Below are 19,377 nucleotides of genomic sequence, written 5' to 3'. Positions count from 1 at the left end.
CGAATAAGATTTAAATGGAAGACAAAATCAATGGCGTGATTGAGCCTTTGTAGTATTTTATTGATTTTGTCTAACTTCAAAATTTCTCAAATTTTCAAATCTTAAACTGTGTTTGTCATACCGATTAAAAAATATGAATTTGAGAATTTAACGTTCCATTACTTGCCATGAATTCTAGAAATTATTTTCGGATTATTGTTCATTAGTTAACATTATGATTTATTTCTTTATTTACAAGATGAAGGTGAGAAAATTATACTTTCATGATAATAATATAAAGAAGGTATTTTCTTAGTTAATTATAATTTTAACTTCAATTATTTTAAATTTGGAAAATATTTGTTAAAGTATTAAATTTAATCAAACATATTTCTTACCTTGAAGCATACTTTTTTTTTTCCAACGTATTGCATGAGGCATGACTCTGCAAGTCATCATTTTGTGTCAACCTTCAAACCAGATATCAAATCCATGAATTGTAAGCCAAATACCTGGAACTTCCTTATCTTATCATACACACAGACATAGGGCATGTAATAACACAAAGAATGACACATTATCCTTATTTGGACCTCAATTTTTAAAATAACAACACAACAACTTTTTAAAGGGTACTCAAGCATTTATTTTTTCTCTCCACAGGAACCTTAAGATAGCAAGTGCCATCATGGTTGGACATGAACTTCATGAATACTATCTGTAATAACATAAATAATTTTAGTTCTTATCAGCACCTTCATCAAAATCTCTAGAGACTCCAACCCGGAAATCAATTTGTTTTTGATGCTTTGAGCGCCGGCGCTCGTCAAAATTGTCCCACCCTTCAAACTGCAAGAAAGCAATGCATATTTTGCTGTCATGTAACAGTTTGTTTCTTAGAGATTACATGCTCAGTTGAACTGACATAATTATTGATAAGCCAAGCCTTCTGGTGAAGTGAAATATTTGGTTTTGGTTCAAAATATAACGCAAGAAAACGTGCACACCTGGCGCAGGAAATCAATTGTTATTTCTGTATTGTGGAGATCCAGTGTGGAGAGTTGAAAACAGGTCTTGAATAGTTTAGATGGAAGAGATTTCATTGCATTGTTACTAAGATACAATACCTGCACAATGCAAGTAACCTCTAGCATTTTACATTTAAAGATAACATACCAAATAGATAATAAATAACTTGTGATGGGAAACAAACCACTTAAATTTTCTTTTTTTATGCAGATAAGATGGGTCACAAAAGGCTACCTTCAAATTGTTCAAACAACTAAATGTCTCTGGCAATTCTGACAGAAGATTTGATGAGAAATCAACCTATGTCACAAGAAAAGTTGGATAAGTATATTTAAGAGTTTATACACTATCGAAAAAAATATTACTTTCATTGACGTTTTAATTTTTCAAAGCTGTCTCAATTGGAAAGTCCCTTCTGAAAAAGGAATACAAAGATGAGAGAAAGGATAGAAGACCAGCAACTGTACCTCAACAAGAGAATGGCAGTTCCCAATAGAGTCACTGATTACACTTATCCTGAGAACAAGATACACATCAATCAAAATAACAACTTTGGTAGTAATTTGTCAGTAGTAATTACTGCAAGAGGTAGATGGATTTTGCATAAACTGTTTCATTCAGCTAAGTAGTATAATGCATTGTCTCAGACTTTTAGATTAAAACTTGATGAAAGGGATGGACAGGGGCTACTCATGACAGATTCTTCCACTGGCCAATAAAGACACATATTTTAATCTGACATTTCCAAATTTACTTTATAATTTCGACAACAAAAAACAAGGATTAGGGATTTTTTTTTTAAATTATTTATTTATTGATATTTTCTATTTAGTTAGGGTTTTGAGGAAGAGGCTTGATAACGGAGGAGAGGGTTGGTTGAGTATCTTAAGTTATGAGTATGTAGTATATAACTAAATATCTATACATACAAAATTGGACCCAGAAAATAAGAATGTATATTCATAACTTAAAATTGCAAGATGTAGTAAACAATCACCCATGAATCACAAATAGATGGACCAAATAAACAAGTCAAGTGCAGGACAATCCTTAAACAGGGTTTTAGTGATTTGACCAAACTTACAATGTGATACAAAAATATCTCCATACTTAATCAAGTACTGAATTTTAAATAATACCTATTGTTGTTGGCTTGCAAAACTTCTAATTTTGTCAGATGCCCTATTTCATCAGGAAAGCCACCCAATTTATTGTTGGAAACATACAGCTCCTTCAAAGAGGTAAGAGATCCAAGAGCAGACGGCAAAGTAGTTAAACTGCAGAGAAATCATGTTAAACAGCTAAATTACATGAAGAAACAACATTCTTGATCAACTTTAAATATAAAGACCTAGAAGCCAAGGTTGAAATTTTGAAGTCATCTTTCAAATATGCTAAAGAATTTTTAATAGATTTAACAATAAACTAGAATAACTGAAATAATGGTCAGAAATTGGTGTTAGTTTAAGAACACAATGTAAGTAACCTCTAGCATTTTACATTAACTTCACAAAAATATGCTAGAAACATAAACATCAAATATACTTACTCCACCCGATTATCTTTGGGCAAGGGACCAACTGTTGCAAATTATGATGATTTAGAAGGGACTAACAAAAATCCATAATGAAAGCAATACTTGTATAAATTTATTTGTTGACTTATGCAAATAAATCCAAGCAGGCACACATTGGAACTACAAATGATAACATCTACTCACTTGTTATGCTTCAATGATAATACAGTTATGTACTTCAGAGTTGTTAGTCCTTCCCACCTAATTGATTCATCCTCTATCTCGTTTGAATTCATGAGTAGTTTCTGCAGTGTTTCAAAAATATGTTATTTATTGCTCCCAAGAAAAACAACTGGATGTAGCAGATACTAAACCTATAGAGATAGAAGAGAGACGTTCAGCTTACCTCTAGACCTGTAAGACGTGCAATTTCATCAGGGACACTTTTAATTGAATTCTTGTTGCAATCTAGAACTCTTGCAGAAGATCCACAAACCCACACTTCTTCAGGTATGGCCTATTTGAATAAAAATTTCTAGGAAAATGAGAGTTTCTTACAATTGAAAATAAATTACATCTTATAACAATTTATTTTATTTTTCAGGGATTTCAACTAGAAGTTGAGGATTTTTCGCATCCTGTGATATGGGCAATTACGTTGATGTTGCCTTTGATTATAACCTAATGGAATCAGTACTGTAGTTTCTTTTATAGATTTGTAATCTATGATTTGGATTAGTTTTTTGAGAGATCACTTGATTATGTAATTTCAACTATTCATTTTGTTGTGTGATTTGAGTTTTTATTTAATGGTATTGGTATTTAGGTTGAAGTTAGTCTCCGCTCTGAAATTTTAAATCTTGGATTTCTAATGAAGTTTACTGCTTTCAGCGAAGAATCTCGTTCTTGCTGGTGTCAAATCTGTGACCTTGCATGATGAGGGGAATGTGGAGCTGTGGGATCTATCCAGTAACTTTGTATTTTCAGAGAATGATGTTGGTAAAAACAGGGCAACATCTTCTGTTAGCAAGCTACAGGAGCTCAACAATGCTGTGATTGTCCAAAGCTTGACTACTCATCTGACAAAAGAGCAACTTTCTAATTTTCAAGTACCTACTTCCGCAGTCTAATCTTTCTTTAAAATGTACTTAATGTTATTTTCTATTACAATGTATTTGTTTTTATGGTTGTCATGCCATTCTTTGTTAAGAACTAGTAAGTTCTAGTCACTTCTCTTTCATAACTGAATATCGTTTTACTTATTAATTCTTATGTCCATAGATTTTGAGTACTGCAAATGAGGTCACTAGTAGTGATTATTGTTATTGTATAGCATTTATATTACAATTTTTTATTAGTAAATGAATCACAGTGATAGACTCACCTTTCTGTATGTCCTGTTTCTTGTACCTTTGCATAAAATACGTCTTTGTTTGATCTGTATAATTCTGAAGTAATTGAATGCTGATATTTTTCATGTTCGTTTGTAATGGTGTTAATAAATTGGATTCTTCATATTTTCAACTGTAACTCTTCCTTTTTATCGAAGTTTAGTTTGATCATATACTTACTAATTTTATTCACTAATTTGTAGGCTGTTGTTTTTACTGATATCAGTCTTGAGAAGGCCTGTGAGTTCAATGATTATTGCCGCAGTCATCAGCCTCCTATTGCCTTTATTAAAACTGAAGTTAGAGGCCTTTTTGGTTCCGTGTTCTGTGATTTTGGGCCTGAGTTTACTGTTGTTGATGTTGATGGAGAAGAACCCCACAGTGGCATAATTGCATCCGTAAGCAACGACAACCTTTCTCTAGTATCATGTGTTGACGATGAGAGGCTTGAGTTTCAGGACGGAGATCTTGTTGTATTCTCTGAAATTCATGGTATGAAAGAATTGAATGATGGAAAGCCTAGAAAGATTAAAAATGCTAGAGCATATTCGTTTACTCTTGAAGAAGACACTACAAATTATGGTATGTATGAGAAAGGTGGTATTGTTACACAGGTCAAACAATCAAAGGTATTGAACTTTAAGTCACTGAGGGAAGCACTCAGTGATCCTGGTGATTTTCTTCTGAGTGATTTTTCTAAGTTTGACCGCCCACCTCTCCTTCACTTAGCATTCCAGGGTTTGGATAGATTCATTTCTGAGCTAGGTCGCTTACCTGTGGCTGGTTCGGAGGAAGATGCACAGAAGCTTATATCTGTTGTCACTGAAATTAATGACAACACTAGTGATGGGAAATTAGAAGACATTAATCCAAAACTTTTGAGAAACTTTGCCTTTGGTGCCAGGGCAGTGTTGAATCCAATGGCTGCTATGTTTGGTGGAATTGTTGGACAGGAGGTTGTCAAAGCGTGCTCTGGGAAATTTCATCCACTTTTTCAGGTCAGAATATTTTTAGGCATTTTTCGAGTTTTGAAATTTTGTTGTGCAAGGTGAAACCAAGCCTGTGATAGCTGAAACCAAACCTAAATAAATATCTTTTATCGATAAATTTAATTTTTTTTCAAGTAGATAGTTTGTTGATGGGTGTGTGCTCAATTCGTTGTTTCTTTTATAGTATTAGTTACTTACCCAATGTAGTTTCAGAAGAAAATTAACCCTTTCCTACTGGTCGAACAAGACCTGTGTACTCTGCTCTTATAATTGATTTATGATATCACCCAACTTCAGAAAGGCTAGCATAATATAAGGATTTATTTGATTGTTGAGCTGCCGTAAAAAATATCCTGATACACAATGTACCAGAGTTTTCTATTACGCAACCTTCAAAACTTGGGTAAGTACCCTGCAGTTAAAAAAAGTCTTAACTTCAATCCTAATCTTCTTTTGTCATGCGAAAATATTTTAGAAGTAATGATTGTTTTAAGTTTGGACCAATGTTAATCATGCCCCTGCTCGTGCACTGTGTTAATCTGTTTGTGCAGAGCCTCGGGTTGAGTTACCTGAATCCTAGTAGGGATTTTTCGATTTGTGTTTCTAATGATCCAGTTTAAAAGTTTGAAAAAGATGGCCCTCTTTTCCCCTAGTGTTCCCAATTATAATTTAAAACAAGAATCAAACAGCTATGCATGAGAAGGTTTGCGTTGCCATCTCCCACTCACATATTTCTCACTAGCGCCACCTTCAACATCGTTGGTCATCATTGCCTTCATCTTCAACTTCATTCTGTTTTATAACTTTTATTGTTTTATTCTTCTGTTCTTGCTTCTATTTAGACTTCTAGAGTGTTCTGTTCTGTTTAGAATTTGAAGAAAAAATGGAGTCAGATGAAGGTTGTTCAAGTCATTTTATGGCATATGAATCTATTTTTAGTTGTATTATGCATTTGATCTTAATATTTATGATTTATTTTTGTATATTCATAGCTCTTATGAGTTGAGTTACTGTCTTTTTAATCGATCCCCTTTCTACAACATTGGTTTGAATCCTGGTCATCATGTACCAGAAAAATTAATGGTATACTTATTTAAGTAATGTCAAACAGAAAGGAAAGATTAATGCATACATTAAAAGCATCATGAGAGAGGAAGAAGCTTGTGCTGATTAATCCCCTGTGTGGTCAATATTGATTAATTGCTTCTATATAGCACATCCAAAACTCTGGAATATGAAATTGATGTTTTGATCACCCTTTTAAGCCATGGTCTACTTGTTTTTTTAGGGAAATTTCTGTGATCGTTTGCCCTCTCTCGTATTAGTATATTTTAGGTTTTGAATCCGTCATTATAGGAACACAATCATGTGAGTATATTATATACCAATCAATCCAAGCCAAGTAACTAAGTTAGATACATAGTAGCTAAGATTAGAAATAAAGATAGCGAGATAGACACTCATTTAATAAAAACCATGATATTTTTCTTTGTTTTGAAATAGCGTCTGGTGTGTCATGATACCCAACAGTCACATAGGATTATAGGCTATTGGTAAAAATATGTTGTTTATTTGTTCTGTGGAACTGATGTTTTCTGAACTTTTGTCAATTGCCTCTTTAATAAGAACCGTTTAATATGGCAGAAGGGTCTGATTTTTAGTTTATTGTTTTTAAAATGATTTTAGAAATAATTTTCATAAACTAATTTCGGGATAGAAAACTAATAGTAAGGCAAAACAATTTATCTGGATTCTTTATTTTGAAGACTGAAGAAATTGGTATTACTTTTAAAAACAGTATTAAGGAACTACGCTTATCAATTTATGATTGTTTCTTTAAATTACTGAAAATGATTTCCAAGAATAGAATACAATCAGCACTTAATAACACTAGTCTTTGTTATTTATTATGGTTTTAACTTCTAGTTCCTCTGCAGTTCTTCTACTTTGACTCTGTGGAATCACTCCCTTCAGAACCAGTAGACCCAGATGATTTCAGACCAGTTAATGGTCGTTATGATGCACAGATTTCAGTATTTGGACGGAAATTACAGAAAAAATTAGAGGATTCTAAAGTGTTTGTAGTTGGATCTGGTGCTTTGGGATGTGAATTTTTAAAAAATCTTGCTCTCATGGGAGTTTCTTGTGGAAGTCAGGGTAAGCTCACCGTTACTGATGATGATGTGATAGAGAAGAGTAACCTAAGCAGGCAGTTTCTTTTCCGTGATTGGAATATTGGTCAGGCAAAGTCCACAGTTGCTGCTTCAGCTGCTGCATCCATAAATCCTAGTTTTAATATTGAAGCTCTACAAAATCGGGTTGGCACAGAAACTGAAAATGTGTTCAACGACACCTTCTGGGAAAATCTGAATGTTGTTATAAATGCCCTAGACAATGTTAATGCAAGGTTATATGTTGATCAGAGATGCTTGTATTTCCAAAAGCCTCTTCTTGAGTCTGGAACTCTTGGAGCCAAATGCAATACTCAGATGGTTATTCCTCACCTGACAGAAAACTATGGTGCATCAAGAGATCCTCCTGAGAAACAGGCTCCAATGTGCACTGTACACTCATTTCCACACAACATTGACCACTGCTTGACATGGGCTCGATCTGAATTTGAGGGTCTGCTTGAGAAAACTCCAGCTGAAGTAAATGCATATTTGTCTAACCCAGGTGAATATACCAGTTCAATGAGAAATGCTGGTGATGCTCAAGCAAGGGATAACTTGGAGCGTGTTCTTGAGTGCCTGGACACGGACAAGTGTGAAACTTTTGAAGATTGTATCAGTTGGGCTCGGCTGAAGTATGTTCCTTTGCAGTATATGCTAGTCCCTATTAACTTATATATTAATGTTGTGTGAGCATATTAGTTGTGTCTATTTATAACACATTTCTCTACAGGTTTGAGGATTATTTTGCCAACCGGTTGAAGCAGTTGATCTATACTTTTCCTGAAGATGCTGCAACTAGTACTGGAGCTCCTTTCTGGTCCGCACCAAAAAGATTCCCTCATCCACTGCAGTTCTCATCCTCTGATTTGGGTCATCTAAATTTTGTGTTGGCAACTTCAATTTTACGTGCAGAAACATTTGGTATCCCAATCCCTGATTGGGTTAAGAACACTAGGAAGGTGGCCGAAGCTGTGGATAGGTTGATAGTACCTGACTTTGAGCCCAAGAAAGGTGTGAAAATAGTGACAGATGAGAAGGCTACCAGTCTTGCGACAGCTTCTATAGATGATGCAGCAGTTATTAATGATCTGATAGTTGAGTTAGAGAGGTGCCGGGCTAATCTGCCATCAGGGTTCAGGATGAAACCAATTCAGTTTGAGAAGGTCCCGCATTTCCTTTGTTACTTTGATTGTTGTTTTTTTCTGACCCTCCTCGTTGTTTCACACTCCTGATAAAATTGTTATCTCGTCAATTTGTATATTTTGTAGTTATGTTATGATCTTAAGTTTATATGTACTTGATGTGAACTATTCTGCATTTTGTGTGCTTATATATTTTTCTGAGTAGTTATCGTCAATTGAGAATTTACCATTCTGCCATTTAACTGCAGGATGATGATACAAACTACCATATGGACGTGATTGCTGGGCTTGCCAACATGAGGGCTCGGAATTACAGCATTCCTGAAGTCGACAAGCTCAAAGCCAAGTTTATTGCTGGACGGATCATTCCTGCAATTGCAACCTCGACCGCTATGGCCACTGGTCTTGTCTGCCTGGAGCTTTACAAAGTTTTGGATGGAGGGCACAAAGTTGAAGACTACAGAAACACATTTGCTAACTTAGCGCTGCCTCTGTTTTCAATTGCTGAACCAGTTCCACCGAAGATTATAAAACATCAAGATATGAATTGGACAGTTTGGGATAGATGGATCGTTGGAGATAATCCTACCCTGAGAGAACTTCTTGAATGGCTGAAGGCAAAGGGTTTGAATGCTTATAGTATTTCCTGTGGAAGTTGCCTGCTCTATAATAGCATGTTCCCTAAGCATAAAGAGCGAATGGACAAAAAGGTAGCAGATCTCGGAAGGGATGTAGCCAAGTTGGACATTCCCTCATACCGTCGTCATTTGGACGTTGTTGTCGCATGTGAGGATGATGATGATAATGACATTGACATCCCTCAAATATCCATTTATTTCCGTTAGTAGCAACTTCAAGTTGCCTTTTCATCTTTGGCATGTTTGACTCTCTCATGCATCATATTCATAATTGATACAAAAAGGAAAAACATTATTTCAATTTTCATGTGAATTCAGAAAACCACTTTCTTCTTCCTGTCATTCTTTCTCACCTCTTTTTTATCTTTGTCTTGTTATGCTAGCTTCTCTTAATATTTCACTTCTGCATCCAAATCAAATTACTACAGTTTTGTTAAGAAAATTGCTTGGCGGGATATGAATGTTAGCGAAATTATTTTTATACTAACTTTTTTATATAAAATTTTAATTAGTCTTTAATATTAATTTTTAAATGTATTTTCACTACTTTTATAAATTTTAAAAATAAAATAATATATATATATATATAATGATTAAAACAAATATACTATCTATCAGTATCAACGTCTCGAAATAATGACATATATAACTGAAATAAAGTATATAATAAAAATCCTAAACAATAATACTATCAATGTCAATATCTTATTTAGTAAAAAATTAATAAAATTTAAGTCATAAAATACATCTAAATATCAGTCAAATTTTATGAATGAAATTATAGAAGTATTTTTAAAATCGTTTTTTAAGTTTTAAAAAACACTAGATTACTTTTGAAAAAAATTATTCACCAAACACTATTAATAATGTGAAGATTTTTCAAATCTCAACTGTTAAGTTAAAATAAATTACACAAAAACATTCGAATAAGATTTAAATGGAAGACAAAATCAATGGCGTGATTGAGCCTTTGTAGTATTTTATTGATTTTGTCTAACTTCAAAATTTCTCAAATTTTCAAATCTTAAACTGTGTTTGTCATACCGATTAAAAAATATGAATTTGAGAATTTAACGTTCCATTACTTGCCATGAATTCTAGAAATTATTTCGGATTATTGTTCATTAGTTAACATTATGATTTATTTCTTTATTTACAAGATGAAGGTGAGAAAATTATACTTTCATGATAATAATATAAAGAAGGTATTTTCTTAGTTAATTATAATTTTAACTTCAATTATTTTAAATTTGGAAAATATTTGTTAAAGTATTAAATTTAATCAAACATATTTCTTACCTTGAAGCATACTTTTTTTTTTCCAACGTATTGCATGAGGCATGACTCTGCAAGTCATCATTTTGTGTCAACCTTCAAACCAGATATCAAATCCATGAATTGTAAGCCAAATACCTGGAACTTCCTTATCTTATCATACACACAGACATAGGGCATGTAATAACACAAAGAATGACACATTATCCTTATTTGGACCTCAATTTTTAAAATAACAACACAACAACTTTTTAAAGGGTACTCAAGCATTTATTTTTTCTCTCCACAGGAACCTTAAGATAGCAAGTGCCATCATGGTTGGACATGAACTTCATGAATACTATCTGTAATAACATAAATAATTTTAGTTCTTATCAGCACCTTCATCAAAATCTCTAGAGACTCCAACCCGGAAATCAATTTGTTTTTGATGCTTTGAGCGCCGGCGCTCGTCAAAATTGTCCCACCCTTCAAACTGCAAGAAAGCAATGCATATTTTGCTGTCATGTAACAGTTTGTTTCTTAGAGATTACATGCTCAGTTGAACTGACATAATTATTGATAAGCCAAGCCTTCTGGTGAAGTGAAATATTTGGTTTTGGTTCAAAATATAACGCAAGAAAACGTGCACACCTGGCGCAGGAAATCAATTGTTATTTCTGTATTGTGGAGATCCAGTGTGGAGAGTTGAAAACAGGTCTTGAATAGTTTAGATGGAAGAGATTTCATTGCATGTTACTAAGATACAATACCTGCACAATGCAAGTAACCTCTAGCATTTTACATTTAAAGATAACATACCAAATAGATAATAAATAACTTGTGATGGGAAACAAACCACTTAAATTTTCTTTTTTTATGCAGATAAGATGGGTCACAAAAGGCTACCTTCAAATTGTTCAAACAACTAAATGTCTCTGGCAATTCTGACAGAAGATTTGATGAGAAATCAACCTATGTCACAAGAAAAGTTGGATAAGTATATTTAAGAGTTTATACACTATCGAAAAAAATATTACTTTCATTGACGTTTTAATTTTTCAAAGCTGTCTCAATTGGAAAGTCCCTTCTGAAAAAGGAATACAAAGATGAGAGAAAGGATAGAAGACCAGCAACTGTACCTCAACAAGAGAATGGCAGTTCCCAATAGAGTCACTGATTACACTTATCCTGAGAACAAGATACACATCAATCAAAATAACAACTTTGGTAGTAATTTGTCAGTAGTAATTACTGCAAGAGGTAGATGGATTTTGCATAAACTGTTTCATTCAGCTAAGTAGTATAATGCATTGTCTCAGACTTTTAGATTAAAACTTGATGAAAGGGATGGACAGGGGCTACTCATGACAGATTCTTCCACTGGCCAATAAAGACACATATTTTAATCTGACATTTCCAAATTTACTTTATAATTTCGACAACAAAAAACAAGGATTAGGGATTTTTTTTTTAAATTATTTATTTATTGATATTTTCTATTTAGTTAGGGTTTTGAGGAAGAGGCTTGATAACGGAGGAGAGGGTTGGTTGAGTATCTTAAGTTATGAGTATGTAGTATATAACTAAATATCTATACATACAAAATTGGACCCAGAAAATAAGAATGTATATTCATAACTTAAAATTGCAAGATGTAGTAAACAATCACCCATGAATCACAAATAGATGGACCAAATAAACAAGTCAAGTGCAGGACAATCCTTAAACAGGGTTTTAGTGATTTGACCAAACTTACAATGTGATACAAAAATATCTCCATACTTAATCAAGTACTGAATTTTAAATAATACCTATTGTTGTTGGCTTGCAAAACTTCTAATTTTGTCAGATGCCCTATTTCATCAGGAAAGCCACCCAATTTATTGTTGGAAACATACAGCTCCTTCAAAGAGGTAAGAGATCCAAGAGCAGACGGCAAAGTAGTTAAACTGCAGAGAAATCATGTTAAACAGCTAAATTACATGAAGAAACAACATTCTTGATCAACTTTAAATATAAAGACCTAGAAGCCAAGGTTGAAATTTTGAAGTCATCTTTCAAATATGCTAAAGAATTTTTAATAGATTTAACAATAAACTAGAATAACTGAAATAATGGTCAGAAATTGGTGTTAGTTTAAGAACACAATGTAAGTAACCTCTAGCATTTTACATTAACTTCACAAAAATATGCTAGAAACATAAACATCAAATATACTTACTCCACCCGATTATCTTTGGGCAAGGGACCAACTGTTGCAAATTATGATGATTTAGAAGGGACTAACAAAAATCCATAATGAAAGCAATACTTGTATAAATTTATTTGTTGACTTATGCAAATAAATCCAAGCAGGCACACATTGGAACTACAAATGATAACATCTACTCACTTGTTATGCTTCAATGATAATACAGTTATGTACTTCAGAGTTGTTAGTCCTTCCCACCTAATTGATTCATCCTCTATCTCGTTTGAATTCATGAGTAGTTTCTGCAGTGTTTCAAAAATATGTTATTTATTGCTCCCAAGAAAAACAACTGGATGTAGCAGATACTAAACCTATAGAGATAGAAGAGAGACGTTCAGCTTACCTCTAGACCTGTAAGACGTGCAATTTCATCAGGGACACTTTTAATTGAATTCTTGTTGCAATCTAGAACTCTTGCAGAAGATCCACAAACCCACACTTCTTCAGGTATGGCCTATTTGAATAAAAATTTCTAGGAAAATGAGAGTTTCTTACAATTGAAAATAAATTACATCTTATAACAATTTATTTTATTTTTCAGGGATTTCAACTAGAAGTTGAGGATTTTTCGCATCCTGTGATATGGGCAATTACGTTGATGTTGCCTTTGATTATAACCTAATGGAATCAGTACTGTAGTTTCTTTTATAGATTTGTAATCTATGATTTGGATTAGTTTTTTGAGAGATCACTTGATTATGTAATTTCAACTATTCATTTTGTTGTGTGATTTGAGTTTTTATTTAATGGTATTGGTATTTAGGTTGAAGTTAGTCTCCGCTCTGAAATTTTAAATCTTGGATTTCTAATGAAGTTTACTGCTTTCAGCGAAGAATCTCGTTCTTGCTGGTGTCAAATCTGTGACCTTGCATGATGAGGGGAATGTGGAGCTGTGGGATCTATCCAGTAACTTTGTATTTTCAGAGAATGATGTTGGTAAAAAACAGGGCAACATCTTCTGTTAGCAAGCTACAGGAGCTCAACAATGCTGTGATTGTCCAAAGCTTGACTACTCATCTGACAAAAGAGCAACTTTCTAATTTTCAAGTACCTACTTCCGCAGTCTAATCTTTCTTTAAAATGTACTTAATGTTATTTTCTATTACAATGTATTTGTTTTTATGGTTGTCATGCCATTCTTTGTTAAGAACTAGTAAGTTCTAGTCACTTCTCTTTCATAACTGAATATCGTTTTACTTATTAATTCTTATGTCCATAGATTTTGAGTACTGCAAATGAGGTCACTAGTAGTGATTATTGTTATTGTATAGCATTTATATTACAATTTTTTATTAGTAAATGAATCACAGTGATAGACTCACCTTTCTGTATGTCCTGTTTCTTGTACCTTTGCATAAAATACGTCTTTGTTTGATCTGTATAATTCTGAAGTAATTGAATGCTGATATTTTTCATGTTCGTTTGTAATGGTGTTAATAAATTGGATTCTTCATATTTTCAACTGTAACTCTTCCTTTTTATCGAAGTTTAGTTTGATCATATACTTACTAATTTTATTCACTAATTTGTAGGCTGTTGTTTTTACTGATATCAGTCTTGAGAAGGCCTGTGAGTTCAATGATTATTGCCGCAGTCATCAGCCTCCTATTGCCTTTATTAAAACTGAAGTTAGAGGCCTTTTTGGTTCCGTGTTCTGTGATTTTGGGCCTGAGTTTACTGTTGTTGATGTTGATGGAGAAGAACCCCACAGTGGCATAATTGCATCCGTAAGCAACGACAACCTTTCTCTAGTATCATGTGTTGACGATGAGAGGCTTGAGTTTCAGGACGGAGATCTTGTTGTATTCTCTGAAATTCATGGTATGAAAGAATTGAATGATGGAAAGCCTAGAAAGATTAAAAATGCTAGAGCATATTCGTTTACTCTTGAAGAAGACACTACAAATTATGGTATGTATGAGAAAGGTGGTATTGTTACACAGGTCAAACAATCAAAGGTATTGAACTTTAAGTCACTGAGGGAAGCACTCAGTGATCCTGGTGATTTTCTTCTGAGTGATTTTTCTAAGTTTGACCGCCCACCTCTCCTTCACTTAGCATTCCAGGGTTTGGATAGATTCATTTCTGAGCTAGGTCGCTTACCTGTGGCTGGTTCGGAGGAAGATGCACAGAAGCTTATATCTGTTGTCACTGAAATTAATGACAACACTAGTGATGGGAAATTAGAAGACATTAATCCAAAACTTTTGAGAAACTTTGCCTTTGGTGCCAGGGCAGTGTTGAATCCAATGGCTGCTATGTTTGGTGGAATTGTTGGACAGGAGGTTGTCAAAGCGTGCTCTGGGAAATTTCATCCACTTTTTCAGGTCAGAATATTTTTAGGCATTTTTCGAGTTTTGAAATTTTGTTGTGCAAGGTGAAACCAAGCCTGTGATAGCTGAAACCAAACCTAAATAAATATCTTTATCGATAAATTTAATTTTTTTTCAAGTAGATAGTTTGTTGATGGGTGTGTGCTCAATTCGTTGTTTCTTTTATAGTATTAGTTACTTACCCAATGTAGTTTCAGAAGAAAATTAACCCTTTCCTACTGGTCGAACAAGACCTGTGTACTCTGCTCTTATAATTGATTTATGATATCACCCAACTTCAGAAAGGCTAGCATAATATAAGGATTTATTTGATTGTTGAGCTGCCGTAAAAAATATCCTGATACACAATGTACCAGAGTTTTCTATTACGCAACCTTCAAAACTTGGGTAAGTACCCTGCAGTTAAAAAAAGTCTTAACTTCAATCCTAATCTTCTTTTGTCATGCGAAAATATTTTAGAAGTAATGATTGTTTTAAGTTTGGACCAATGTTAATCATGCCCCTGCTCGTGCACTGTGTTAATCTGTTTGTGCAGAGCCTCGGGTTGAGTTACCTGAATCCTAGTAGGGATTTTTCGATTTGTGTTTCTAATGATCCAGTTTAAAAGTTTGAAAAAGATGGCCCTCTTTTCCCCTAGTGTTCCCAATTATAATTTAAAACAAGAATCAAACAGCTATGCATGAGAAGGTTTGCGTTGCCATCTCCCACTCACATATTTCTCACTAGCGCCACCTTCAACATCGTTGGTCATCATTGCCTTCATCTTCAACTTCATTCTGTTTTATAACTTTTATTGTTTTATTCTTCTGTTCTTGCTTCTATTTAGACTTCTAGAGTGTTCTGTTCTGTTTAGAATTTGAAGAAAAATGGAGTCAGATGAAGGTTGTTCAAGTCATTTTATGGCATATGAATCTATTTTTAGTTGTATTATGCATTTGATCTTAATATTTATGATTTATTTTGTATATTCATAGCTCTTATGAGTTGAGTTACTGTCTTTTTAATCGATCCCCTTTCTACAACATTGGTTTGAATCCTGGTCATCATGTACCAGAAAATTAATGGTATACTTATTTAAGTAATGTCAAACAGAAAGGAAAGATTAATGCATACATTAAAAGCATCATGAGAGAGGAAGAAGCTTGTGCTGATTAATCCCCTGTGTGGTCAATATTGATTAATTGCTTCTATATAGCACATCCAAAACTCTGGAATATGAAATTGATGTTTTGATCACCCTTTTAAGCCATGGTCTACTTGTTTTTTTAGGGAAATTTCTGTGATCGTTGCCCTCTCTCGTATTAGTATATTTTAGGTTTTGAATCCGTCATTATAGGAACACAATCATGTGAGTATATTATATACCAATCAATCCAAGCCAAGTAACTAAGTTAGATACATAGTAGCTAAGATTAGAAATAAAGATAGCGAGATAGACACTCATTTAATAAAAACCATGATATTTTTCTTTGTTTTGAAATAGCGTCTGGTGTGTCATGATACCCAACAGTCACATAGGATTATAGGCTATTGGTAAAATATGTTGTTTATTTGTTCTGTGGAACTGATGTTTTCTGAACTTTTGTCAATTGCCTCTTTAATAAGAACCGTTTAATATGGCAGAAGGGTCTGATTTTTAGTTTATTGTTTTTAAAATGATTTTAGAAATAATTTTCATAAACTAATTTCGGGATAGAAAACTAATAGTAAGGCAAAACAATTTATCTGGATTCTTTATTTTGAAGACTGAAGAAATTGGTATTACTTTTAAAAACAGTATTAAGGAACTACGCTTATCAATTTATGATTGTTTCTTTAAATTACTGAAAATGATTTCCAAGAATAGAATACAATCAGCACTTAATAACACTAGTCTTTGTTATTTATTATGGTTTTAACTTCTAGTTCCTCTGCAGTTCTTCTACTTTGACTCTGTGGAATCACTCCCTTCAGAACCAGTAGACCCAGATGATTTCAGACCAGTTAATGGTCGTTATGATGCACAGATTTCAGTATTTGGACGGAAATTACAGAAAAAATTAGAGGATTCTAAAGTGTTTGTAGTTGGATCTGGTGCTTTGGGATGTGAATTTTTAAAAAATCTTGCTCTCATGGGAGTTTCTTGTGGAAGTCAGGGTAAGCTCACCGTTACTGATGATGATGTGATAGAGAAGAGTAACCTAAGCAGGCAGTTTCTTTTCCGTGATTGGAATATTGGTCAGGCAAAGTCCACAGTTGCTGCTTCAGCTGCTGCATCCATAAATCCTAGTTTTAATATTGAAGCTCTACAAAATCGGGTTGGCACAGAAACTGAAAATGTGTTCAACGACACCTTCTGGGAAAATCTGAATGTTGTTATAAATGCCCTAGACAATGTTAATGCAAGGTTATATGTTGATCAGAGATGCTTGTATTTCCAAAAGCCTCTTCTTGAGTCTGGAACTCTTGGAGCCAAATGCAATACTCAGATGGTTATTCCTCACCTGACAGAAAACTATGGTGCATCAAGAGATCCTCCTGAGAAACAGGCTCCAATGTGCACTGTACACTCATTTCCACACAACATTGACCACTGCTTGACATGGGCTCGATCTGAATTTGAGGGTCTGCTTGAGAAAACTCCAGCTGAAGTAAATGCATATTTGTCTAACCCAGGTGAATATACCAGTTCAATGAGAAATGCTGGTGATGCTCAAGCAAGGGATAACTTGGAGCGTGTTCTTGAGTGCCTGGACACGGACAAGTGTGAAACTTTTGAAGATTGTATCAGTTGGGCTCGGCTGAAGTATGTTCCTTTGCAGTATATGCTAGTCCCTATTAACTTATATATTAATGTTGTGTGAGCATATTAGTTGTGTCTATTTATAACACATTTCTCTACAGGTTTGAGGATTATTTTGCCAACCGGTTGAAGCAGTTGATCTATACTTTTCCTGAAGATGCTGCAACTAGTACTGGAGCTCCTTTCTGGTCCGCACCAAAAAGATTCCCTCATCCACTGCAGTTCTCATCCTCTGATTTGGGTCATCTAAATTTTGTGTTGGCAACTTCAATTTTACGTGCAGAAACATTTGGTATCCCAATCCCTGATTGGGTTAAGAACACTAGGAAGGTGGCCGAAGCTGTGGATAGGTTGATAGTACCTGACTTTGAGCCCAAGAAAGGTGTGAAAATAGTGACAGATGAGAAGGCTACCAGTCTTGCGACAGCTTCTATAGATGATGCAGCAGTTATTAATGATCTGATAGTTGAGTTAGAGAGGTGCCGGGCTAATCTGCCATCAGGGTTCAGGATGAAACCAATTCAGTTTGAGAAGGTCCCGCATTTCCTTTGTTACTTTGATTGTTGTTTTTTTCTGACCCTCCTCGTTGTTTCACACTCCTGATAAAATTGTTATCTCGTCAATTTGTATATTTTGTAGTTATGTTATGATCTTAAGTTTATATGTACTTGATGTGAACTATTCTGCATTTTGTGTGCTTATATATTTTTCTGAGTAGTTATCGTCAATTGAGAATTTACCATTCTGCCATTTAACTGCAGGATGATGATACAAACTACCATATGGACGTGATTGCTGGGCTTGCCAACATGAGGGCTCGGAATTACAGCATTCCTGAAGTCGACAAGCTCAAAGCCAAGTTTATTGCTGGACGGATCATTCCTGCAATTGCAACCTCGACCGCTATGGCCACTGGTCTTGTCTGCCTGGAGCTTTACAAAGTTTTGGATGGAGGGCACAAAGTTGAAGACTACAGAAACACATTTGCTAACTTAGCGCTGCCTCTGTTTTCAATTGCTGAACCAGTTCCACCGAAGATTATAAAACATCAAGATATGAATTGGACAGTTTGGGATAGATGGATCGTTGGAGATAATCCTACCCTGAGAGAACTTCTTGAATGGCTGAAGGCAAAGGGTTTGAATGCTTATAGTATTTCCTGTGGAAGTTGCCTGCTCTATAATAGCATGTTCCCTAAGCATAAAGAGCGAATGGACAAAAAGGTAGCAGATCTCGGAAGGGATGTAGCCAAGTTGGACATTCCCTCATACCGTCGTCATTTGGACGTTGTTGTCGCATGTGAGGATGATGATGATAATGACATTGACATCCCTCAAATATCCATTTATTTCCGTTAGTAGCAACTTCAAGTTGCCTTTTCATCTTTGGCATGTTTGACTCTCTCATGCATCATATTCATAATTGATACAAAAAGGAAAAACATTATTTCAATTTTCATGTGAATTCAGAAAACCACTTTCTTCTTCCTGTCATTCTTTCTCACCTCTTTTTTATCTTTGTCTTGTTATGCTAGCTTCTCTTAATATTTCACTTCTGCATCCAAATCAAATTACTACAGTTTTGTTAAGAAAATTGCTTGGCGGGATATGAATGTTTAGCGAAATTATTTTATACTAACTTTTTTTATATAAAATTTTAATTAGTCTTTAATATTAATTTTTAAATGTATTTTCACTACTTTTATAAATTTTAAAAATAAAATAATATATATATATATATAATGATTAAAACAAATATACTATCTATCAGTATCAACGTCTCGAAATAATGACATATATAACTGAAATAAAGTATATAATAAAAAATCCTAAACAATAATACTATCAATGTCAATATCTTATTTAGTAAAAAATTAATAAAATTTAAGTCATAAAA

General features: G+C 34.0%; 4 protein-coding genes and 1 pseudogene across 4 annotated transcripts; 3 read left to right on the top strand and 2 right to left on the bottom strand.

Moving 5' to 3' along the window:
• Window positions 1-476: 476 nt before the first annotated feature.
• On the bottom strand, window positions 477-3,070 carry LOC137831510 (LRR repeats and ubiquitin-like domain-containing protein At2g30105). Its single transcript, XM_068639217.1, has 7 exons — window positions 2,931-3,070; window positions 2,729-2,829; window positions 2,148-2,285; window positions 1,476-1,524; window positions 1,243-1,308; window positions 987-1,106; window positions 477-828 (listed from the first exon to the last, which is right to left on the bottom strand). Exons 2-7 carry the CDS (start codon window positions 2,818-2,820, stop codon window positions 718-720), a joined length of 576 nt encoding a protein of 191 aa, XP_068495318.1. The 5' UTR covers window positions 2,821-2,829; window positions 2,931-3,070; the 3' UTR covers window positions 477-717.
• Window positions 3,071-3,169: 99 nt separating this feature from the next.
• LOC137833489 (ubiquitin-activating enzyme E1 2-like) lies at window positions 3,170-4,399 on the top strand. The gene is made up of 4 exons (XM_068641835.1): window positions 3,170-3,222; window positions 3,402-3,633; window positions 4,119-4,299; window positions 4,374-4,399. The coding sequence occupies exons 1-4, from the start codon at window positions 3,170-3,172 to the stop codon at window positions 4,397-4,399; spliced, it is 492 nt and encodes a 163-aa protein (XP_068497936.1).
• LOC137831509 (ubiquitin-activating enzyme E1 1-like) lies at window positions 3,421-9,200 on the top strand. The gene is made up of 5 exons (XM_068639216.1): window positions 3,421-3,633; window positions 4,119-4,913; window positions 6,842-7,710; window positions 7,809-8,241; window positions 8,469-9,200. The coding sequence occupies exons 2-5, from the start codon at window positions 4,410-4,412 to the stop codon at window positions 9,063-9,065; spliced, it is 2,403 nt and encodes an 800-aa protein (XP_068495317.1). The 5' UTR covers window positions 3,421-3,633; window positions 4,119-4,409; the 3' UTR covers window positions 9,066-9,200.
• Window positions 9,201-10,256: 1,056 nt separating this feature from the next.
• LOC137833488 (LRR repeats and ubiquitin-like domain-containing protein At2g30105) lies at window positions 10,257-13,238 on the bottom strand (annotated as a pseudogene).
• LOC137831508 (ubiquitin-activating enzyme E1 1-like) lies at window positions 13,204-18,974 on the top strand. The gene is made up of 5 exons (XM_068639215.1): window positions 13,204-13,413; window positions 13,899-14,693; window positions 16,616-17,484; window positions 17,583-18,015; window positions 18,243-18,974. Exons 1-5 carry the CDS (start codon window positions 13,237-13,239, stop codon window positions 18,837-18,839), a joined length of 2,871 nt encoding a protein of 956 aa, XP_068495316.1. The 5' UTR covers window positions 13,204-13,236; the 3' UTR covers window positions 18,840-18,974.
• The last annotated feature ends 403 nt before the right edge of the window (window positions 18,975-19,377 follow it).

The sequence above is a fragment of the Phaseolus vulgaris genome, chromosome 6 (assembly GCF_000499845.2).
Source record: "Phaseolus vulgaris cultivar G19833 chromosome 6, P. vulgaris v2.0, whole genome shotgun sequence".
In the NCBI taxonomy this organism is placed as follows: domain Eukaryota; kingdom Viridiplantae; phylum Streptophyta; class Magnoliopsida; order Fabales; family Fabaceae; genus Phaseolus; species Phaseolus vulgaris.
This window is presented reverse-complemented; position numbering and strand designations above follow the sequence as displayed.